The sequence below is a fragment of the Primulina eburnea genome, chromosome 1 (genome assembly GCF_022965805.1).
Source record: "Primulina eburnea isolate SZY01 chromosome 1, ASM2296580v1, whole genome shotgun sequence".
NCBI lineage: Eukaryota > Viridiplantae > Streptophyta > Magnoliopsida > Lamiales > Gesneriaceae > Primulina > Primulina eburnea.
This window is the reverse complement of record NC_133101.1, coordinates 8,854,805-8,879,770: the sequence shown is the minus strand read 5'-3', so window position 1 is coordinate 8,879,770 and position 24,966 is coordinate 8,854,805. Positions and strand designations below refer to the sequence as shown.

At 32.3% G+C, this 24,966-nt stretch overlaps 3 protein-coding genes across 6 annotated transcripts; 1 reads left to right on the top strand and 2 right to left on the bottom strand.

Moving 5' to 3' along the window:
• Positions 1-908: 908 nt before the first annotated feature.
• Positions 909-4,647, bottom strand: LOC140826415 (uncharacterized). Its single transcript, XM_073188703.1, is given in 6 exon segments — positions 909-1,476; positions 1,592-1,990; positions 1,992-2,467; positions 2,571-3,782; positions 4,044-4,110; positions 4,177-4,647. Coding segments are annotated over 4 exon segments (2,442 nt in total). The 5' UTR covers positions 3,754-3,782; positions 4,044-4,110; positions 4,177-4,647; the 3' UTR covers positions 909-1,092.
• Positions 4,648-5,473: 826 nt separating this feature from the next.
• LOC140826406 (protein IQ-DOMAIN 21-like) lies at positions 5,474-8,892 on the bottom strand. Of its 2 annotated transcripts, none has more exons than XM_073188680.1 (5): positions 8,644-8,892; positions 8,425-8,531; positions 7,323-7,613; positions 6,751-7,122; positions 5,474-6,263 (listed from the first exon to the last, which is right to left on the bottom strand). In XM_073188680.1, exons 2-5 carry the CDS (start codon positions 8,506-8,508, stop codon positions 5,655-5,657), a joined length of 1,356 nt encoding a protein of 451 aa, XP_073044781.1. In that variant the 5' UTR covers positions 8,509-8,531; positions 8,644-8,892; the 3' UTR covers positions 5,474-5,654. The 2 variants fall into 2 exon arrangements, with proteins under 2 accessions (XP_073044781.1, XP_073044788.1); XM_073188687.1 differs by having other exon boundaries at positions 8,655-8,892.
• A 12,144-nt stretch (positions 8,893-21,036) lies between these two features.
• LOC140826387 (protein DEFECTIVE IN MERISTEM SILENCING 3-like) lies at positions 21,037-24,571 on the top strand. Of its 3 annotated transcripts, none has more exons than XM_073188655.1 (8): positions 21,037-21,196; positions 21,988-22,137; positions 22,310-22,424; positions 22,730-22,967; positions 23,057-23,248; positions 23,342-23,665; positions 23,893-24,112; positions 24,435-24,571. In XM_073188655.1, exons 1-8 carry the CDS (start codon positions 21,053-21,055, stop codon positions 24,468-24,470), a joined length of 1,419 nt encoding a protein of 472 aa, XP_073044756.1. In that variant the 5' UTR covers positions 21,037-21,052; the 3' UTR covers positions 24,471-24,571. The 3 variants fall into 3 exon arrangements, with proteins under 3 accessions (XP_073044756.1, XP_073044771.1, XP_073044763.1); XM_073188662.1 differs by having other exon boundaries at positions 21,070-21,196; positions 21,984-22,137; XM_073188670.1 differs by lacking the exon at positions 24,435-24,571 and having other exon boundaries at positions 23,898-24,034.
• Positions 24,572-24,966: the final 395 nt, after the last annotated feature.

Below are 24,966 nucleotides of genomic sequence, written 5' to 3'. Positions count from 1 at the left end.
TTGCTATAATTTTTTAATCTTCTGTTATGATGAATGATTTATTATCTAGCTACCATGTGTTTATTTTATTTATGTGTGGACCAACTATTGAAATTTTTTAATTCTCATTCAAGTTTTCTTAACAACAAATTGAGAAATACGACATTTTCAATCATCAATGATACAAGTTTCAAGTAATGTAAATATGTATTTCACACATTTTCTATGATGATAATATATAAAAAAAAAGTTGCAATTTAAATATATGGTATATCCGCTCTTTGCAATTTTGATATGATCATATGTTACTCTAATGAGACTAAAGTTTGATAATATAGAAAACAAAATCGCAAAAAAACCAATACATACACAGAACCAAAATAGTTGACCTCTCACTCAAGAATGTGAAAAGTTATCTTGTCCAAAAAATTATAACATGAATCCCTATAGAGATGGTTGGAACTTGGAAGCACATTTTCAAATGTAAAATGCAGAAGAATAGCATGAATATATGCATGTTTTTGTGCATTGATTGGACCAAACATAACATGTGTTGAGAATCCTTTTTGCCTAGAGTTGGCATCAATGCCTTATCAAGGTGATCTATATATACACAACTCTATTTGTCCTCCAAACATCACATCATATCATACAAGTGAAAGAATTTTGCATCAGCAGGCACCCGAAAAGTTAATTTATCTTTGCCGGACTTCATATGATCAGCAACCAGAATTTCAAGAACATGGCTATTCTGACAAAAGGCAGAAATTTGCTTTTTCAAGCTATATTTTAAGACAATTGGCCAGAAGAATTGTTTATACTGTACAAATGAAAAACAAATCGGTATGACGACTAGCTGTTCTATGCTGAGTATATTTCATAAGGTGTAGCATAAACACAATCATTCAGAAGAATAATTTTGAACCAAAAATTCATGCATTTCAATGTCATTGACACTTATAAACACAATAATCATGAGGTTGAACGCGCATTTCAAGAAAGTTGATAAGAAATATCAATGATCTTAAATAAATTGCAAACGAGATCTTGAGCTATACAAATGTATATAAAAGCTCTAAAGCATGTGAGATATAAAATACCTTAAACATCATGCTACTTTGACCTCTTCTTCATATTATTAACAGGTCCGAGATATTTTTTCAGATGTATGATCCCATTGCATGCAAGGGTTCCCTCAAGATCACCAATCATCCGAGATATCCGTACCTCGAGTCCTCTTTGAACTTCTCGGAAAAGGGTTCGAATACTATCAGCGAACCGCTTCATGTCGAATGTTGCAGGCTTTTCAATATCTTCTGTATTACATACAAAACCTGACGCGATCTTGGCTTGGACTTCCATGAGTTTTTGACCTGTCGCAACAATGTATCTCTGTAGTTGAAAGGTTTCCTCGAGAAACTGTTCCAGTATTTTGGTTTCATCCTCTGTTTTAGCAACGTTGGAAACTCCAATGTTCAAATTCAGGTTGTTCTCATGCTGCAATATATACGGATAGAGGATAAGATTAGATGATCAACTCATAAAAATCCAATGTAAAGTAGGCAAAATTAAGATAAACTTCTTGTCCTTATACATCCGAATTAGAGCTTACCATTCTCTTACAAAGATCATCGTTTTTGGTCTGAAGTGACTGATATCGATCCACCTGTTTGTTCAAGAGTGATATAAGAGGATATAATCCCTTCAGTCCACAAACCCCAATTTTGTTTCCACCATTTTCATTACTTTCTAGTTTTCCTGTAAGCCTCTCGAGCATGAGTAATTGCTGCTTAAGTCTCTTAATCTTGTATGACACACCTAGAGCGTGAATATCCATTTTCCAGTTACTTTTGTTGCTTAATTCTTGGCTTACTGATGTTGATGTTTCCGAACATGCAAAATCCTCAGACCCGATACTCTCTTGCTGGAAGATATCGGTCCCTGATTGAAGTGTCAATACTATATCCTTGAGCGGTTCCTTACATGGGATATGACCAGCCTTATCATTCTCCATTTCCACTAGAAATTTCTTCAGCTATTGCCTTCATTTCTGGCTTTCTCTGTCCTGGTTTTCTTTTAATAACCTTTACATTCGACCAAACGGGGTCGTGAGCTACGACTGCATCGTGTAGAGAGGGATTGACACTTAGTTTATGAAGATTTGAAGGGTTGAAGTGCAATTGCCATTGCTCTTTAAGTTTATGTAATTCAGCTTCCCTGTCCAACAGTGCGGCTTTCAACTTCACCTCTTCTTGCTTCAGTTGAGTAAGATCATGATCTAGCCCTTCAATATGAGACTGTACCCTCTTTGATTCCAGTTCCATGCTTAGCATACGCCAACGAAAAGCTTCTAATTTTTCGTCTCTGAGTCTCAGTTGTTCCGCAAAAGCTTCTAATTCAAGATAATGCCTTTGCTCAATAGCAATCTTATACTTATCTGCCTCATAGTTGACCCAATTCTCCAAGTGCTCGACATCAGATGTTGACTCTAGGGCATCGAAATGGCAAAGTTAATTAGAATAAAATCTGAACAACTAGAATTTAAACAATTTGAACTATATAAAACCTAATCAAACGAACAAATTAAGGACGGATCTTACGTGTTTCCACCGTTCCATCAGTTGAATACGGATCGGATACGAGGGATAGAACTTCGTGCCCTTTTCTTATCTCGGGTTTCTCATACTCTAGATGGTAGTCCTTTTTCATAGATCTGAAATTCCCAGCATCTAAAGACATCATGGCCCTCCCTGCAAATGCATGTGATGTTGAACTTAATTGCTTAGACAACATATTTCTGAACGAATTTCTCTCATTTTTCGATACAGAAACGGCCCTCAACCTCGCTGTTTCTAGCTCCGCCTGCTTTCTTTTGGCCTTTGATTCTGTCACTTCTTTTAAAAGCATTTGCTTCTCAGCCGTATCGAATTTAGATTTCCTTAACATAGCCGACAAAATCTGATCTTTCTGTTCTGAATCTTTACGCATTTTAACAAGTTCCATAGATAATCTTTGAGTCATCAATATAGAATGCTCCTTTTGCTCTAAAACTGAATCAAGCTCTTCTCTTGCTGCTTCAACTTGTTTAAGGGCTCGACCCATCTCTGCTTCAAGCTGTCTTTGGTTAGACACGAGCTCAATAAACGCTGTTTTATGTTTTGTAATTTCACCTGAATGACGTTGAGCTTCACGCTTAACGTTCTCTCTCAACTCCTCAACAAGGATCTCAGCCTTCTGCAGCCTTTCTTCAACTTCTTCTCTCTTCTGCTGCTGTTCGTCAAAAGATTTATCCTTTGACAGCAAAATAACCTCATTTTCTTCCAATTTCTTGTTCAACTCAGAAATAGCCTTATCCTTGTTGTTCTCAAGAACTCTCAAATCATTCAGTAATGCGCCGATTTGGTGCCTGAGTTTCTTTCTATCATCCAACCACTTCTGCTCTCTATATGAAATTATGCTCACAACTTTTTCATTAGCTTTTGCATCTTCGCTTCGCCTTTTCTTTAATTCTTGAATCTCCTTTTGTGCATTCTCCAGCTTATGGAGAAGCTGGGTTTTAACGCTATTATTAGACTCCTCTCTTTGAACTCTCCAAACTAGCAATCCCAGAAGATGGGCACTGCATTGAAGCATCCTATTTCTTATTTCTGACCATTTGGCATCACAAATTTCAGGCTCTGGCAAGAATTTAAGAGCAAAAAATGCGCAAGAAACACTGTAAAATATCGGATATAATCCATCATTTTTCTCTTCAGAAACACCATTTTCATCCATCACTCACTCAGTTTCTAGATCAGCCACCTCTGAACAAAAAGCCACAAAGGGAATCAAGATTTAAAAAAAATCCACCTCAACTGGGACAAAATCAAGAATTCTTTCTATAAATTCAAGGGATATACATATTATCCATTCGATTCTGGGAAAAAAATTATATTTACCCCCAAGTGTATCAAAAACATTACACAAACCGAAAACGAAAGAGTAAATATGAAAACTTCCACATATTAAACAGTGCAACTAGTGTCCAAACAAATTATGAAAACAACTAAAACAAGTAAACTTACAAGAACTGGAGGCTAAGTGCACTTCAATCAAATCAACAATCCCTCTTTTGGTAGGCATGAATTTCACCTAAAAAGAACCCTTTAGGGAATCAATGTCTGCTTTTCAAAAAACAAGCTAAGCAGAAGAACCCACCTGAAAAAGGCCGGAACCATCTGTTTCTCGCTCAAATCATCCAACATAAATCATCAGAGAATGCCAAAGGCATGAACTTTACACGTGGGAGAACTGCAAAATCAGTTTTAAAAAAAGTATACTGTATAACAGAATTGCAGATAAAAAGCAAACCGATAAACAAAAACCAAATAAAAATATTTATTTTCCCAGGTTTTCAGTGCCGACCCCTTAAAAAACTCCACTCTAGCAAACAACCTTTTTCTCCATTCTGCTTACGGCTTTGAATGTAAGGAGCAAGATTCCAGGTAATTTTGTCGCCATTGATACGACCAAAAAATAATTCTGCATCAGCATCTTTATCAGAGTATCAAGAATTTCTTTGAATAATATATAAGTTGTATTCTTTCCAGGTTGGCTTGGCTCTCAGAGCCCCACAAGGAACATGGATTTAAAGCACTGAGTTTACCACCACCACCAGGTGGCCATGAGGCACATATTCAGTGACATTTATTTTTGTCTTTCAAGAATATTTATGGTTTTCCCCAACTTGTATTAGTTCGTTTATATATATAAAAAAAAAAGAGAAAATAAATGTCCAAAAATGATTCTGCAAAATTTGATGGTCATTTGTATATAAATAACATATGTTTATTTATTAGTGAAACATTTCTGATTAAAAAAGAGAGCATAATTGGTTAATAACATGGCATTTTAAAAGTTTGGCCCACAAAACTTCACTTATACCTTAAAATTTCAAATTTTAAAATGAATAATAGATAAGTTAGAAAATCCACCAATAAATAAGTTCAAAGAAATAAAACTTGAAATTAATTTTAATGCAAAAACTTGTGTGACGATCTTACGGATCGTATTTTTTGAGACGAATCTCTTATTTGGGTCATCCATGAAAAAGTATTACTTTTTATGCTAAGAGTATAACTTTTTATTGTGAATATCGGTAGAGTTTACCCGTCTCACAGATAAAAATTCGTGAGATCATCTCAAAAGATACCTACTCTAATTTTAAAACATATTTAGGACTTGAACAACCGACCATTTAATTTCCCGCCCTTGAGGTTTCCTTCCGTGCGGTAAAGTCCCTGCAATATTTACTTTTGTCAAATTTTTTTCCGAAAGAAATATGACCAAATTCACCACAAGAGACTCGTCTATTTAGAAAATAAATTAAAAAAATATTATTTATTATTACAAATATAGACAGAATTCCGTGATCTCGTTTAACAAAATATCTACTATATAGAAAATAAAGCAAAAATTAAATCCTGTTTCCGAAATTCGAAAGTTTGAAACAATATATAATATATTTTTCCGTTATTTTTGATAGTAAGATGAAATTTTACAACTAAATAAATATCCATCCACTTACACGAATTTCACAACATTATTAGGCAGTATAGTGTACAAATAAACAAACATGTTAACTTATTAACAAACATTTTGCTTTCATCAAATTATTAAGAAGAAATATTCAAAAATTAGGCAAAACTACGTCTCCAACCATGCATGGCACTAACCAAGGCCCTCTCCTCACTACTTGATTCTGGGCTACGGGTCCACTTACCGGGCCCATGAGTATTATTATCTTTTGGATTTGGGCTTCTCGAGGCCTGATATGTCGTTCCTCCGCCCGAACTTGATGTCTCATAACCCAGCCCAAAACCGTTTCCGGTTCTCGTGGATGAGTTCCATTGAGCCGTTGGCGGACTTCTTTGCTTAACCAGGCCTTGGTTACGGATTCTTGCTTTGACAGACTGAGTTGGGGCCATGTAGCTAGGCACATCATCGGAGCTCAACCGTCGTGGTTGTCGGCCTCTATATGGGCTCGATTCAATTGAATCTCCCCTAAATTGGCCCATGTTCATATTTTCCAGGCCCAATTGTGTAACATAATCCATTTCAACTGTTTTCTCAGACATGTCATCTATGATGGTGCCACGCTCCAACTTATGCCGGGGATAGTAGGGCTGAGTCGCCATCCACTGCTCGAGCATGTTCCAACCCCACGGTGGCTTGTTCGTTCGGTGTTCATAAAGTTTGGTTCTGTCCCCGTTCACGGGGGATTGTAGCAGCAAGTGCTCGTTTTGCTGCAGGGTCACATAGTAAGGCCAAATGTTAGTACAAGTTCAAAATAAATAAACATGTCATGCTTGTTATAGCGCATTATTAGCTTAGTTAGGATAAATAGCAAACACCCCTTTACACTTGTCTTTCTAAGGCTATACATAGTTGTTAGGTGCACGTCCACAGCACAGCCTGTTAGAAAGGAATAAAGCAAGCTAGAGGTCTAGGCGATTTTCATAACTATGCCGCACATTCACTGGAGATGGCCTCACGACATTAACCAAACTTCATCATTTGTCACTGTAACGATCCTAACCAAAAAGGGTGTGCATGTCTAGTGTGTGTAACTGGACCAAAGTTTAGGGATGTCGATCTAGTTTAACCGCTAACTTGGTCACAACCAATAAAATAAAATGCAATAAAAAAATCAAGATTCTTGCCAATGATAGAGCAAGATTTAGCTTTAACACAATTAAAAGAAGACTAACCAATGCATAAAATTTTTCAAACCTGGTAAGCAAGAGCATAAGCTAGAGCCCTTTCCCTTCTCATTTCAAGATCAGGCAATTTTCTTGAAGAACTTTCCCTTATTTTACTCATACTCTGGTTCATCTTATCCCATTGTCCATTTTCAAACTTCTCTATTTGATTCCTTTTCTTCATGAGATGATCTCCACCAGATTTAAGCCTACCTTCTTTTTCGAGCTTGGATTGAAGCTTTTCCTGGACTAATTGAAGTCTATTAGCTCGGACTCGTGCCTGGACCCGTACAAGAGCTTGCATACATCGCATCGTCATCTGTGCTTGCTTACGTACATTGTGACCCCTCACTAGAGCTTGAAGCCTCACCAAGCCCTTTAAAGCACGCAATGCCCGTCTTGCCTAAAAGTTGAATATAAGTAAAAAAATATTGGAAATAGTTGAGCTTTATAGAACTTTTGGAAATAGGGATGGATGATTTTTCTACTAAGAATGAGTAAGATCTTTCAATTAATGGTGTCGTTGTGACCAATTATCACCATGATAGATATAGAAATGTTATTTCTATGCTGCTGGGGGTAAAATGGATCAGATAAACTTACCAGACATCCTCTGTAATAAGATTGTATGAGAATTGCAGCCCTTTCTTCCTTAGACTTGCGGCCATAACCAGCTAATCTAACAACTTTAGCAGCTGCCTGAGCTGCTGCAACAGCTGCCTCAGCCGCTGCTGCAGTTGCGGCAGCCACGGCTATAGCACGATCTTGATCCTCAACCACTGGAGACGAGTGATCGCTCCCCCCATTTGTCTTGTCTGGAGAACTTTCTGCAGGGAAATGCTCGAGAGACACAACCTCTGGTGCTTCATACTGCCATTTTTCTTCATTACCGACCTGAAAAGTTGTCCAGAGTTCACAAAAAACATGTTACATTCAGCACTTTCTTGGGCCTAATAAGTAGTAAGTCAGCAAAATTAAATCCAGCAACAAAATTAACCCTGTGTGACAAAATTAATTAATGTGCATGCATTCATATTTCTCTGATCCAACCAAAACCAGGACATAAAAATTATTCAAGATCATTGACATCAGTCTTGGCACTGCCATTTTCCTCATGAAAAACCAAGAAATGACGAACGAAACACCGTCTAATTATCAGATTTCTAGAGATAAAATAAGTGTTACATTAATAATATACTTAAACCACATCAAATATTTTGTATCATACGAAAAGGGATCGATCAACAAACAGCACAACAGCACATGATTATCAATGTGATCTGATGTAGAATAGCATGGTTGGAAAGAAAGCAACAGGGCATGATCCCCTGCTGCTTTTTCTTCAGTCCATAATGATAGGGGACCATATAAATGATCAAATTTCATGAAATTAATGTGCTTCCATATCATAAAAAATAAAAATCAATCAATCACTATGGGTATAATCTAAAATGTGTCCAAATAGAAACGGGCCTAAACATTGAACATTCAATTTGACTGCACGTAAAATTTCAAGAATTTTCATTTTATCTTTATAACCTCTTGTGTTACAATGGTCAGCCGCAGTAGATCATACTGCTCATGCATAACTTGTGAAAAATCATAAGTTTCACCTCTCAATAAAACCAAATTCTGTATTGATTGTCGTGCATGTAATTGGATATAAAATTTACAAAAAATCAAATCTACTAAACAATGATCAAACCTTCTTGTCGGGCAAATCTCTACTGGGAGATTGCTTAAAAACTTTCTTCACCGTCCAAAGCCACCCGCTTCCTTTCTTCCCCATTTTCAGCCCAAATTATCATACACCTTCAAAATGAAATAAAAAAATAAGATTTTGAAACATCCCACCAGTAAAGAACGATAATAAATTAATAATAACAATAATAATGAAACTTATAAAAATATGACACGACCAAACCTGCAAATTACCCAGAGTCCTCTATTCATGTCTTGTAATCTCCGAAACCCATTTCTTGAAACACAGAATACAAAGGGCCTTTTCCAAGAAAATGTGAGCAATGTTTGCTCTATAAAGGGAAGAACATGTGAGGAGGAGTAAAGAAAATTAAAGGGCTGATAGAGAAAAGCGTGTGTGTTTTTGTGGAGAAAGTGGCATGTACTACTGTGTGTATTGAATGAGCAGTAGTAGTAGTAACTGCTGCCTTTCGCAAATTTGCCGTCGGTATTTATCCTTTTCACGAGGGGTAGCTGATTCTTTGAGTCTTGTGTATAGTTGGGATCGGCCAATTAGACATCGACATGTGTCAAACGACTGATCGCAACGAGTCTCGTTGATTTTTTTTTAATATTTAGATATGATGTAACAATATTACAAAAATTTGCATGAGACGATCTCACGGGTCGTATTTTGTGAGACAAATTTCTTATTTGGGTCATTCATGAAAAAAATTACTTTTAATGCTAATAGTATTAATTTTTAGAATGGATCTCATGTGAGACCGTCTCACAGATCTTAATCTGTGAGACGGGTCAACTCTACCCATATTCACAATAAAAAGTAATACTCTTAGCATAAAAAGTAATATTTTTCATTGATAACCCAAATAAGAGATCCGTCTCACAAATACGACCCGTGAGACCGTCTCACACAAGTTTTTACCTACTTTTTATTGTGAATATTGGTAGGGTTGACCCGTCTCACAGATAAAGATTCGTGAGACCGTCTCACAAAACACCTACTCTAATAATATATATGGAAAACACGATAAATTACGATTCTAATTATTTGTAGAACTTGAACCAAAAATCAGATTAATCAAGAATATATAATCAATTAATGTCTTACAGTTCACGCCAAAGAATATCTTAGATATTTTAACGACTGATCGCAAGGAGTTTCGTTAATCTATTGTCAAAAATTATAACTTAAACTTGAGTAATTGAACAACTATATAATTGAATTTCGAACTTGAGCAAGAATTTCATGTGTGTATTATACATGTTTTATCATCTATATTAATCTAACTTTATCGGATATTATACATACATCTCTATTTCAATATTTTAATTTAATATAACAAATAAAACCATAGGCAATAAATACCAATAAAAAGATACCATATTCTATTTAATAGAGATTTAATTTTATTTGACATCCCAACTATGCTTCTTTATTTGTCTATTTAAGTACTTTTTTTATTATTACATGTAATGACAAAGATGTAATAATTGTCTATTTAAGTTTCTCATTTAATTTGATTGTCATATTTTTTATTCAACAAAAACAAATGTAACTTACACTGCAATTTCAAAGATCGAGGTACAAATTTTGGGTTGCGCACAATTCGATTTATCATGTTAAAAGTGTCCTGGAGTTCGAGGTATCATTCAAATAGTCAAATTTATAATAATATATATATATAGATTAGGTCTACTGTGATAATTGAGATGGTATCGGGGTTCTATTTCTATGAGATGAGTTGACTCGGTCTGTAATTATATTGAAAAATAATTGATACTTTTGACATAAAAAAATAATATTTTTTCATATATTGTGTCAGATCAAATATTCATCTTACAAAATTGATCCATACAAGGTATTATAAGAGTTTTTATGATACATCAAACATTTAGTACATAATGAGCGTTGTAATAAAATTCTTTAATACCTCAATTTACTCTCCTATCTACTCCATCAATTTAAATTTTTGAATGAAATATTTTTTTAATTATATAACGCTAACAAAATGAAGATATATTAAATAATTCAAAATTTTTGGTGAAAAGAATTATTTTTATAATAATAATAATAATATATATATATATCGACATATAATCTAATTTTTTTTTTGGAAAGAACGATTATCCTGCTGGTCAGAGCAGTTGATATATATAATTTCAATGTATCATGGTAAAGTCGCCTATACATATACACATATATATACATATATACACATATATATACATATATATATATATGTGTGTATATATAGTATTGTAATTTGAAATAAAGATTCCCGTTTAAAATAAAAAGAATTAAGATTGGTGAGATGTGGAAATCTCATTTTCACCAACAATTTGTATTCCAACCTCTAAATGTGGTTGAGAGATTAAAAGTAAAAATCAATGAAGGCTATCCTTTTTGCTTTGGTAGATGGCTGCCTTTTGCTTGCATTTAAAGGGATATTGACTCACAAATTTGGAAGTTTTCGAGTGATGCATCGAGTATATATTTTTCAAATAATTATTGGAAAATTAGATATTAATGGGATATACACAAAAATTACTTCTAACTTATATAGTTTTTATTATGCAATAGCATATATTATATATACTTAAACATATCAATACATCATATAATAAATTAAACACAAGTTGTCATTATTTCATGAGGGAGATTAAATAATTAATGTTCTTTTTATCTTCCCTTTTCTACATTTGTTTCATTAATGGATTTTTTTGGTGATAAACACCTTTCAAACTATTTAAATTTTAGAATATGATTGGTGTCTAATCGAGTATGTGATAATAAAAAAATTTCATATATTTTTTTTTAAAACAGTCAAGGGCCAAAAGGCTTGCATATTTGATTCGAGACATGAAATAATCGAAATATTTGGATATATAATATATGTAATATGAGTGATTAAAATTTACGTACCAACCATTTATGAGTGTATGAAATGTATAAAAAGTTGTAAGAAAAAATTAATGGTAATTAAGACTAGTGAATGTATAGTATAGGGTTGGAAGCAATGAGAAGAAATGGAAGTTGGGAATAGGTTTAAAAAATGTAGAAAATTACCATATGAACAATTTATTTATTTATTATATTTCTTATTTTGAAGGCTGATTTTTGGAATACCAATTAAATATACTAAATTTGGTTTATTATAAGAGAGCCACTTGATTTTGTTAAATAATGAAAGATAGGTAAATTATATAGTTTTAATCAACTCTTTATACATAGACTATTTGAAATGCAAATTGAGCAACGAATAATCTTCTTTATTAATCGGGAAATTTAACCAAATGATATTTGTCAACCAATATTTCACAATAGAATCGAGGACTGAATTTATTTATCTTATAAAAACAGTTCAATCGATCATACCAGAATATTATTATATTATATTAAATAATAATATAATATAATAGATAATATATTTTAAATTTTAAAAAAAGTCAATATGGTTATAAATAATAAAAAAGTATATTTATCAAGTTTAAAATCGAAACAATATACATATAATCAAATATAATTATATTTATAATTTTTTAAACAAGAAATAAATCAAAATAAGATATAATACTACTAAAAAATATTTGTAAGAAGAACGAGTCTCTTGTGAGACGGTTTCGATGGGTCAACCCTAACATATTCACAATAAAAAGTAATACTTTTAGCATAAAAGTAATACGTTTTCATGGATGACCCAAATAAGAGATCTGTCTCATAAAATACGACTCGTGAGACCGTCTCACACAAGTTTTTGACTTGTAACAAACTTCAAAATCTAAATAACTATATATATAATTAATTTAAAAAAATTAATATAAGAAATAATTTTTTAAAAAATATATATAAATAGTTAAATGCTGAAAAAAAATAAAATTTTAAAGAAATTTAAAAATTGGTAAGACTATTAAATCGATTTGCATAGTAAATCAAACTGAACCAATGGTTGATTTCTGATAGAATCGATCGATCCAGTTTTAAAAAACTAGGTCAAAGGTCAAACTTTATTTTATGAAAGTAACACTCTCCAAATATATTTGATGATGATATAAGTTTTTAACTAGAGGTGTAATCGAACCAAATCGACTAGAATATCACGAAATTTTGAAGGCTCGATCTCAGCTCGAATTAGTTCTATTCGAGTTCGAGCTTACTTCAAAGTTCGGAAATTCTAAAACTTTTGGCCCAAATTCATTTCAAATTAAAGTTCGAGTTCGACTCGAAATATTCAAACATATTCACGAACTATTCGAATAATTGCTCGAAAATAAGCACTCCAAATGATCGAAATTAATTTATTTAATATATAACTAAATTATATTAATAAAATATTAAGATCCGCTCGCAAACTATCAAAAAAAAATAATTTGAACATGTTCGAGTTCGGTTCAAATTCGATAAGTTTGTACAAATCAAATTTTTTTTTTTTTTTTGAGCTGACTCAAAAAAACTCGCGAATCGATTTGATTTATTTACTATCCTAGTTTTGTCAAACGTGATTTCTTATCCAAATCACTCTGGGCTCAAACCATGGGCTTTCTTGATGTTATGGCCACTCAAACTCCGTATTCGATTTAACGTCAGCTGAACTTTATATATGTGTAATAAATTTGGCACATGCTTGTGTATGAATTATGATACACATACATACAATTAAAAATAAATATAATTTTTTAACCATTATAGACTTTAGCGTTAAAGGTTAATTATATTGGAGCAATTCTTTCCTGGTATATTTCAAATGTGAGTTTTTATTTTATTATATTTTTTAACATACAAATAAGGATATTTTGAAAAGTAGGTTTAATGTAACTTTAGAGGAAAAACTATTTAAAATATTTCTTAATTTTTTTTTTTTATAATTTCACATACCGAGCGAAATTTCCACATTCCCATAAATCCCACCTGATAGAGAATACATTATTTTATTGGTGAGTTTATTTTATTTATTTATTTTTTAAATATGAACCTCCTCTCCTATGTTGCAACTTGCACGCCTTTAGAAACGACTTTACTCCCTAAATTATTAAAAAAATTACTTAAAATTGTCGTGACAGAGTGATGTGATGTCTCACGCACAGATCACGTCCTGTGAAATGGCATGTTCTCTTTTTAACTGATTATCACGCCTAGCTAAATGACGTGTTTTTTTTTTTACCAAATATTGAAAATTTACTTATATAATTGATGAACATCTAGATTGAACATTTGTCATCATTTCATCATTCTTCGTTCATCTTGATATAAATTTTGAAATATGTCATTCGTTTTTTTTAATATTGTTCGCATTGTTTCGGTGTGAATTTTAAGAGTGATATGCTGATTGAAATGTTGAAAAAAACAACCATACATTTTTTAGTGTTCGAGCAAGTACAATATATTTAATTGTTGGAGTAGCTCAATATCGGATTCCACTTCAACATGTGATGTATTTATACTTTAAATTAAGTTTGTCTTTCAAGTTTGATTGAAACTGATAATTTATTTATTTGTGGTTATATTTTTGCAGCTAAAATTTTGATTTTGAACTTCTATTTTGATTTTGAACTTCTATTTGATGTAAGTATTAATTTAAATTATGTGAATTTATTCATTGAACATAATTTTTTTGATTTAATTATTATGTTACATGTCAATTTTATGATTAAAATAGTAAATTATGCTTCAATGTATTATTATAATCCCTACTCCTCTTCGATTATTTCGAAATTAAGTTGTTGTTATTGTTATTTTATATTATGCATATACTATGTAAAAAAATCAATATTATTATTATTATTATTTTATTTCATATGCGTAGTATCAAACTTATTGTTATAAAAATTATTATTTTATTATTATTTGTATTATTATTAACTAATAGAATACAAGTATTACAATTAATTTATTTTACACAAATAATATAAAATTTATTATTATAAATACTGTTATTTTTCTTCTCAACTTATTAAATGAAAATAAGTATTATAATTAATTTATTTTATTATTATTTTATTTTATTGCAAAATATCAAAACTTATTTTTATAAAAATTACTATTTTATTATTATTTGTATTATTATTAACTTATAAGATATAAATAAGAAATCGATTTTTATTTTAAAATAATAATACTGATAATTATAATTATTATTGTTGCTTTATTTTATTGATATTATATAAAAGAAGTAGTATTACATTAATTTATTTTACACAAATAATATAAAATTTATAATTATAAATATTGTTATTTTTGTTCTTAATTATTAAATACAAAATTCATTTTATTATTATTTCTGTTGTGTTTTATGTAATATTATGTCAAACAAATAGTATTATTATTAATTTGTTTTGCCTATTTAGTATGATATTTATCATCATCATTATTATTAAATTTTTAAATACAAATTAGTATTATTATTATTAATGGTAATAGTATCATCAAACTAATTTATCATCATCATCATTATTATCAGAATTTTAGTATTTGTTATTATGATATTCAATAAGCAAAGGTAATTTAAAAATTTTATTATCAACTTTTTTTAATTTTTATGACTTGCCATATAGTAAACTTGCGGGATACATCAATCTTGATGATAGGGTCACCGTCAACATCAAGCTCTCAAATTAACGCGACATCTTATAGCATGATTGTTATCTCGCCAACTCGAAGATAAAAATCATGAGTTTCTGGGTGCCATCTTTTCCACAAAACAATTATCAAATGATTATCGTAAATACAATCACCACAACAAAGGATGTCGTAAGAGGACGTTTCACGTAGACATAACCAAACACGTGGTGTAGTATATCATTTTTTCTTAATTTCCAAATTAAATTATCTGATCGACGCACTCTTATGGTGTTATCCAAATTGTTAGGTGTAATAAAATAGATGTAAGACTGAGCACTTGTCGCTTTAACAAAATTTATAGCTGATGGTAACGGTGCAACTCAAATCTTTTAAACGTCATAGCAGCCCAAGCGTCATGGTTCAATCGTTCTACCCAGCATGCACAATTATTGCACCTCAACAATTTTCCTCCCAATAATTGCAATCCTTGCAATCGATGATAATCGAACCCATAACTTTGGCTCTAATATCAATTATAAGACCGAGCGTTTGCCGCTTTACCAAAAGCTATAACTGGTGGTAATTATGCAACTCACATATTTTAAACCGCATAACAGCCTAATCGTCATAGTTTGATCGCTCTACCCAGACGGAATAATTATTGCACATACAACACTATATAAATTTGTTTGTTGCTGATAAAGAACAATATCATCAACATGTTCAGCATGTAATGACATCTTATAATTAATAACAAGAACAATATTTTATTATCTATCACAATATTATATTAAAAAACTATAACATCAATTATCAAAACAATTATAATATATAAACATTAACTATAAGTAAAACAATTTTTATAAATAACAAATATACTAAAAATAATATATTCACTATTAAGAGTTTTGGAAATACAAATTTATTTTAATAATAAATATTTATGTATATAACTCAATTGAAATTTTTATAATAAAATTTTACTTGCATGAAAAAATAAAAAAACAAGTACTGACAATATAAATAAAATAAAATAATTTAGCTTGATAGTATAAATAAAATCGAATAATGTAATTATTCTATCTATTAATGTAAATAATAATTTGAAGATCTACACAAACAGTAATAATAAAAATCGCATAATAATTTTAAGAATATATATATTAATAAATATTTGACCGCGTCACAAAAAAATATTTTTTAATAAATATTTGTGTAATGTTGTAAGGCCCGAGATGTTATTAATGTAATCTGTGATTAATCTAAAATGATTTATTTATTAATTAAGATGATTATAGACGGAACGGATTAGACCGGGAGAACTAAAAGAAGATTTGACATGAAGTACAAGAAGAGTCCCCGCGCACATGCGCGAAAATTACAGAAGCATCGGCGCACATGCGCGAGATAAGGCGCGCATATGCGCGACCCGTCCAGAAACTTTGGTGCATATGCGCGAGATGAAGCGCGCATATGCGCGAGAAGATAATTGCGGAAGGTGCCGGGCAGAACTATCGGCGCATATGCGCGACTTTGTGCGCGCATATGCGCGCGACATGCAGAACAAGGACAAGCCATTTGGCCTTAATTGTGCGACGTATATATATATATATATATATATATATATATATATATATATATATATATATATATATATATATATATAATTTCCTTCCTTCAGAAATAAGAAAGAGAAAGGAAAAAAGGAAACCGAGGGAAGATTTGGAGATTTTGAACAATCCGGCCGTCTGATTTTAAATCCGACTTCAGTACTGTGTTCCTATCAACGCAGGCTACAACTGGACGTAAGTTTTGTTATGTTTAGACATGAATTGAATTTATGATATTGTCAGAATTGAATACGAATCAGATATGATGTTTCTGCTACAATAGGCATTCTATAACTGAAGTCAGACTAAAGAATAGACTGTTTATGAAATTGTTATGATTTTCGGAGTAGATTTGATTGAGATTCTATATCAGAGTTGTGTTATTGTTCAGAGTATGAACTGTAATGGTATTGATTATGAATTCTGGTATTATATCTGTGATGTTGAAGTGACGGGATTATTGAGACCGTATTATTATGCAGTCGAAACATCAGTTGATTGATATTGATCAGATTCAGTATTGATTGAGATTGTATGGTTATGTTATTGACATTAATCAGATTGTGTTTGATTTGAGTATCGATCAGAACAGATATTGAACTGAGTTATATACTGATATTGTATTTATGCGATCGTCATTGTCAGATTTGATATGGACAGATTGGGATACGAGACTTCGTCTTCATCAGACCGAGAAGAGAAATGTATAAATCAATGTTAACTGGGAGATCGACTCGAGTTAGATTCTATTCGAGTTTCCCTAAACCACATACTTGTATGGTATTGCTTTCATACTTTTGTGTTTTAATGATTATGTTTATTCTATTGAGTTAGAAGTAGAAAGCAGAGAGCTATTGAGTAAGAGTCACTGACAGAGGGGTTAGATTTTGACAGTATAGTCACTGACCCATTGCACATTATCAGACTAGGCTTAGTCTTGGTAGATACGCCAAGGCACTGGACGTTTGGTGTATCGATATGCTTAAGATACATATATTGTTCTTATTGTAGATTATTCGATACAGCTAGACCAAAGTCCAGAAATAAGAACGTACCGCCACCGCGACTGGTAGTAGTAGGTGGGAGACTTGTTACGTTCTTATTCACCGGGATCCCTAGAGTAGAATGAGAGGTGAGTCGAGTCTTAGATATTGAGACTAGAATTTGATTTACAGATCCGTATTGATTTATGTTTCGTAGATTATCATTCATGTTTTATTTACAGATTAACATTGATACATGTTGTTCGATTATGATACATGTGAGAAGATATAATTAATGCTTTTATGTTAATTCAGTTAATTGCATGTATACATTGTTTATACTAGGATTTATTCTCACCAGAGTTATCCGGCTGTTGTCTTGTTTGTATGTGTGCATGACAACAGGTGGGGCAGGATCAGGGTTAAGAGGATGATGAGAGATCGAGATCAAAGTGGTGATTCCGGACTTGGATGTAGATTTGGTTTAATACTTGAAATTTAGTAGTTGAACCTTAGACTAGTTTGAATAATTGTTGTATATTATTGTATTTTTATACTGAGATGTATATTAGTTAAATTCCATTACGTTTCGCACTTTTATTTTTTTTTAAAAAAAATTTAGACATTGTTTATCTTAATTGATAATTAAATCCCAAAGATGATTAAGAAGATGATTAGCGTCCGGGTCCCACAAATGCTCTCTCAAAGGGTCTGACTACATTTAATTTTTTTTAATCAAGTAACCTCTTTTAAGAGGGCATGACTTGATTAAGTAGTAATACATTTTTGAATTTAGCTTAGACAATTAAATTAGCCTGACGTTATTGTAGTTAATATCTTCAGAAAACTTGACTGAATAGGAGAGTGTATTTTCTAAAATATTTAAGACGTGAATTATTATTATTTTTTAAAAAACTAAAACAAGTCACATATTTTTTTTTTAAAGTGTGATGTAGAATAATTGTCCATACTGAGTGGAGCGATCAAACCATGTCGCATGAGCTGCTATACAACTTAAGAATTTGAGTTACACCATTATCACCAGTTATAACTTTTGATAAACTGCAAGCACTTAGTCTTATAATTGATATCAGAGTCAAAGTCCTTAGTTCGATTTTCATTGATTTAAATGAGTGCAATTCTTGGGAGTGATATGGTTGATTTGCAATAATTGGTCCCGTTGGGTAGAGCGATCGAACCATGACTCTTGGACTGGTATGCAATTTAAAAAATTTGAGTTGCACCATTACCACTAACATATAACATTTATTTTCTTAGAATTTTCTAAAAAATAATAATGATAATTATAATTTTATCATAATAAATGATTTTGCAATATCTTTACAAAAAATAATAATAACTAAAAAACGAGTAATAATTAAAATTACAAAAAAAATCTAACACATAAAAAATATTATAACATAAATAGTAATTTCATTATAAATTTAATATTTAACATAAATAATTTATATTAGTATACATATCTTATATTGAAGTTGGAACCAAAATTTAATTGTAAAATTATAAAAAAAAACTTCAAATTAATTTAAAATTGTCCTGAAGTGGTGTAACAAATTAATTAGAAAATCATGAGAATTTACGAGCGAAGAGATGTGTTGGGTGCAATAATTGTCCTTGTTTGGTAGAGCAATCGAACCGTGGTGCTTGTGCTGCTGTGCGGTTTAAAATATTTGAGTTGCACCATTACTACTAGCTATAGCTTTTGGTAAAGTGGTAAACACTCGGTCCTACAATTGGTATCAGAGCCAAGGTCATGGGTTCGATCCCCATTGATTGCAAGGAGTGCAATTATTGGGAGGGAGATTGTTGGGTGCAATAATTGTCCTTGCTTGGTAGAGCAGTCGAACCGTGGTGCTTGTGCTGCTGTGCGGTTTAAAAGATTTGAGTTGCACCATTACTACTAGCTATAGCTTTTGGTAAAGCGGTAAGCACTCGGTCCTACAAGATGAATGAAGAGGAAATGGTAAAAAAAATATGATGCCCTCTTTTTGATTTATAGAGAGAAAACAGATGCACATTGGTTTAAAAAATATCCCTAAATAATTATTTAGGTTGTAGCTTTGCTGCCTTTGACCCATGTTGCACTTTCCTATGTCAGAGTGATCGAGGCATACAACTTAATTTTTTTAGTTAAAGCAAGTAGGCATGACTTGCATCATTTTATTAAGCCTATAGAGTTGACATACTTTAATTTCATAAACCATTTCATTTTTACTTTATTTTATTAAAATTTTAAAATAATTACTGAAAAAAACCCAACCAAAATCATTTAATTAACTGGGAATCATATCTTCAATTAAATTCTTTTTGCAAAAAAAATTAAAAAAAATTGGAGTTCAATCTAGAAATCATAGGGATGACCTATGGTTGGCCCGTTTTTTATGGGCTGACCCGAGTTGACCGGTTTGACAGCTTAACATGAGCTACTAAATTATATGTATTAATTCTTCCGACACTTGGTCCACAAACTAAAAATTTCCACAAAATTTATTTCAAAATGGCGGTGAATTTGATACATGCCATTTGTTCGATTTTATTTTACTACAAAATTATACCACTTTCATCCCATATATATTATTTTGTTTTTGTTTTTTTTTAAACAGATTAAGAAAATAATTGAAACAATAAATTTACAAACAAACTTAAGTACATTTTGTAGAACCCAGCGCTTGCTCATTTATCAAAAACTATAGCTGGTGGTAATGGTGCCACTCAAATTTTTTAAACCGTACAGTAGCTCAAGCACCACGGTTCGATCGTTCTACCAATCAAGGACAATTATTGCAATCAATGAGAATCGAATCCGTGATCTTGGCTCTGATACCAATTGTAGGACCGAGCGCTTGCCGCTTTACCAAAATCTATAGCTGATGGTAATGGTGCAACTCAAATATTTTAAACTACACAACAGCTCAAATACCACGATTCGATCGCTCTACCAAATAAGGACAATTATTATACCCAACTCATTTTGTTATCAATAATTATTTTTTTTAAAGGAAATGCAATAGGGTGATGTGGACAAAATACCACTTCATTTCAAGTAAAAGATTATATAAATAAAAACTATATTGAAGATCAGAGTTATTTATTTAATATATCACATATTCATAATTTATCTCAATAATTATATCTATATTTATTTTAAATTGTTAAATATTGAAATTTGAATTTTATGATACAATATATAAGAACAATAAAATATAGGTTAGGACAATATAGGTTATATGTAATCAAGTCGAGTCTACTCGAGTTCTATTCGAAAAAAATTAAAATATTTGAATTTAAACTCGACTCAAATATTAATTTTTATTCGAGTTAGACTCAATAATATATCATGTTAGTCGAATTCGATTTCAATTTTTTTTAAATAAATAATTAATTAATATATATATATAAATATATTGAATAGTTACATTCGAGCTCTGACTGGATGACAAAACTCCGTTGACTCGATCTATGCTAGCTAGTACATGTATATTAACTTTCAGTGTGTTACTCTGCTCTCCTTTCTTCCCTCTGCAGCGCCACCCCCGCCGCCCGTCGATGCTTGGCGGACGCGATCAGAAACTGACACCTAAAGATTCCGAGATATCACCGCAGGTTAATAATTAAAATATTTTTCTGTAAATAATTTAGGAATTTTCCATTCTTGGTTTCTTTTCTTACTCAAGTTGTGAATTGATATCGTATGTTCGTTTGAGGTGTTTCTAGTTTATTTCTGTGCGCGGGACCGAATATGTTAGGCATGCAGCTTGTATTTGTGGACAGGGGAGATTAGAATCGATGCAAATTTTGAAAATGCTGCGAACGAGAAATTGGAATTTTGGGTGTTGGCCGATTATTACATTTTAATTTGTTATAGTCTACCAAATTTGTTTCCAGATTGATTTATTCGATACCATGTACTATTTCTTTTGTTCTACAATGTTTGTTTATCTTGTGTGCTTCAATCTTGCGTCTCTTAAATGGCATATTAATTTTTAAGGACTGTCTCGTTGTAAAAATGTATTTATTTTGGGGAAAGTAGTTGGTTCATGGTTTTGATGCAATGACGAACGTTGAATGTTGGTTTACAGTTCTGTTTAGCAGAAACAAATTCTCCTTGTATATGCTGCTGAAAATTGAGAACAGTATATTTTGATCAAGAACTCTTCGAAATCTACTCTACTTTAGTTTATCTAGTACAGTTTTGTTTTTGTTCTAAGCTCTAGGATGTTTAAATTTCAGAAGGGAGTAAATAATCCTGAAGAGTAATCATTTTTATATCCAACATCTCGTGGAGATGTTTAGTGCCTACTTTACTTTCTTTTTGGGTTTTAGACATATGCTTCAGATTTTTTGTCTTTCCCGTGTATAAAAACTAAAACTGAGTAATATACTTGATAAGCCAGCTGCCAATCAATCCAAGGGCAATGGTTATCTCCGACCAATCGGCGGCGCTTAATCTTGCCGGTCAGAATTCGCCCCACGTGTTTGCGGGAGAGGGTGTGCAAAATGGAGAGCTTATTCAGCAGGCTGGATCAATTATAATTCATTCCAAGGTGTTTCATTAATTCTCCTTGACCCTCTGATGATGCTGTTTATTTGATCACGCATGAGATGATGTGATGATTGTTGGAAATAGTATCTGTCTCTTACATTCTTTATTATCTTTGTTGCTTGATGGACAACAGCGATCTGAATGAAAATATGTGGACTTATTTATTGTTGCAGCAACTTCAGGATGATCTACAGGAGCTGGGTCAAAAAATCAAGCATAATGAGGACAACATTAAATACTTGAAAACTCAGAAAACGAAGTTGGAGGAATCAATTCTAGATATGACAGGTATCTATCCTCCTATTACACCTGGCTTTTCCAGCCAGGTGCACGTACTGCCAATTTTCATGCTTTCGATTAGAGAATCATGGGATTTTTAAGATTGTTGCTCTTGACTTGCACATTATTGAACATGTTTCAAGAGATATGTGTGCCACCTCGCAGCTATTTTGCTGCAATATGCATCACAAGCATCTTATAAGTATGTGATCATTGCGTTGTGTGTCTGCATTAGGTTTACCTACTGATTTTTCTCTCCTTGTTGACTAGATCCTAATCTATTATTTAACTTTTTCACCCACTTGTTCCTGTAGCAACTCTTGAAAAGTATCATAAAACAAGTTTCTCCGCAACACAAAACCAATACCTTGACCTTTCGAGGAGTGAGGAAGAGACACTTGGTAATATTCTTAAGCATGAGAAATCCGCAGCTGCCCTTTTGTGTATGATAAAAAGTCAACCTGAATCTCAGGCTTCTGATCACACGTCAACAAAAGATGTGCTTGGCATTGTTGCTACACTTGGAAAAGTTGAAGATGACAACCTTAGCAGGTTGGTTCACTTTTCTTTCTCTCTGGTTTGCCTTCAGGAAAATTTGTTATTATTGACTTCAAATATTTGCTGATAATTTTGGGACTTAGACTTCTTTCCGAGTATTTGGGCCTTGGAACCATGCTTGCAGTGGTCTGCAAGACCTATGAAGGTGTCAACGCCTTGGAAGCATACAACAAAGAAGGATCAATAAATAAAAGCTTGGGCCTTCATGCACTTGCAACTTCAACTAGGAGGTCTCTTGACGACCCATTTCTTGTCATTTGCCTTGAAAGTCTGAGGTATACACTTCTAAAGTTATCCTTGTTGATCTATGAAAGAACATTTTCACTAATTACTCAACTTTATGCTCCATTCTTTGGATTTGCATATAGGCCATATCCTGGTGAGTTTATAGCCGATGACCCTCAAAGGAGGCTTGATCTTCTAAAACCAAGAATAATCAATGGGGAAACTCCTCCTGGCTTTCTTGGTTTTGCGGTGAATATGATAAATATTGACAGAACTCACTTGTACTATATTACGAAGAGTGGGTTTGGACTCAGAGAAACATTGTTCTATAACCTATTATCAAGGTTGCAAGTGTATAAGTCAAGGGAAGACATGCTAAAGGCTCTTCCTTATATACCAGATGGAGCCATATCTTTAGACGGAGGGATGATTAAAAGTCCTGGAGTGTTTCGTTTGGCTTCTCCCCGGTAAAAGCTTGGCCTTAATTTAGTAATTCTCCATATCATGAATTAGTTCCTTGAAAATTGCATAATTGAATTATGTGTGCGCGCTATGTGTGGGCAAGTAGATGAGTCAGATGCCTCACTTCGAAGATCCAAACCCCTAATCTTAAGAAAATATGATGTGTACACGTCTCTTATTTCATTGCCTGCATCCAATAATCTCATTAATCACTTGAATTTTCTTTTTTAAGGGAAGATGTCAAGTTTCCTGTTGGCTTTGAAAGGTTGAGCCTCCCTGAGAAATTCTTGGAGATTGAAAACCAGATAAAGGAAACAAAATGGAAGAAGGATCGAATCGCGGAAGATCTTCTGAGAGAGCAGTCATACTTAGACCATGCAAAGGTCAACTATGAGATAAAAAAACAAGAGTTTCTCAAATATCTCGCTGAAAGCTCCATGTACACCGCTCAGGTAATGCCTCAATTGTGCAGTACCCATTCAATAAAATAGCTTTTATCTCCAGTCCCCATCCTGATCTGGAGCAGATGAAAAATTTCCCATCACTTGATTTTGGCCAATAAATAGGATTAAACAGTTACAGTTTATGATCACATGGTTTCTGTAATGACCAGAAGATATTATGTCATCGAGAAACATTATCTAATAAACTATCAAATTTTACTTGGTTTTTTCTCACTTGTCATGTTCAAAAATTGTTTTGCTTTTTATAATTTTATTCGTTATATTGATGGTTTAATAATATATGCTGGTTTTTGTTAATCATTGATATCAGGTGGCAGTGGCACGGCCCTCGGCGGCTCCTAGATGATTTCAGCGAGCCAACAATATGGGAGATGAGATTGAGGATGCTTCACATGATAACCACATAACCAGGTTACTAATTTCAGCGACTAATCTTTGTTGGGACTTTGTTTTGCATTATAGGATTGTGATTCAGATGATGGTTCTTTATATTTATGAGATGTTATGGTTAGTGAAGACATCCCATCTTCATTATTTTGCTGGCAAATTGGATAATATTCATTGAAATGGCGCTTTTTTCTTTCTTTCTTTCCTTTTCTTTTTGTACATAATTTGTTGATGATCGAATTTTTTTTTAAATATCTTATAATGTGATCACGAAATAAAATACTCGTGAACTTTAAAATTGGAATTCCTATTGGTTTTGTTCACCCTTAATTTAAAGAGTATGTCTTTTAGGATATTCTTTCTATAATTAATTTTTTGTAATTAATTGAAATTAGCCTTGTCTCTGATCCTTTTTGCACATATTTATTTATCTTTTAGGATATTCTTTCTATAAT

Bases quoted from the DNA above. Each gene is read 5' to 3' on its own strand.
- LOC140826406 (XM_073188680.1), bottom strand. From the start codon at position 8,508: ATGGGGAAGAAAGGAAGCGGGTGGCTTTGGACGGTGAAGAAAGTTTTT. The intron at 7,614-8,424 runs GTTTGATCATTG...ACAACTTTTCAG, and splicing joins GAGATTTGCCCGACAAGAAG to GTCGGTAATGAAGAAAAATG. The intron at 7,123-7,322 runs GTAAGTTTATCT...TTCAACTTTTAG, and splicing joins CTTATTACAGAGGATGTCTG to GCAAGACGGGCATTGCGTGC.
- LOC140826387 (XM_073188655.1), top strand. From the start codon at position 21,053: ATGCTAGCTAGTACATGTATATTAACTTTCAGTGTGTTACTCTGCTCT. The intron at 22,138-22,309 runs GTGTTTCATTAA...TTATTGTTGCAG, and splicing joins CAATTATAATTCATTCCAAG to CAACTTCAGGATGATCTACA. The intron at 22,425-22,729 runs GTATCTATCCTC...TTGTTCCTGTAG, and splicing joins ATCAATTCTAGATATGACAG to CAACTCTTGAAAAGTATCAT.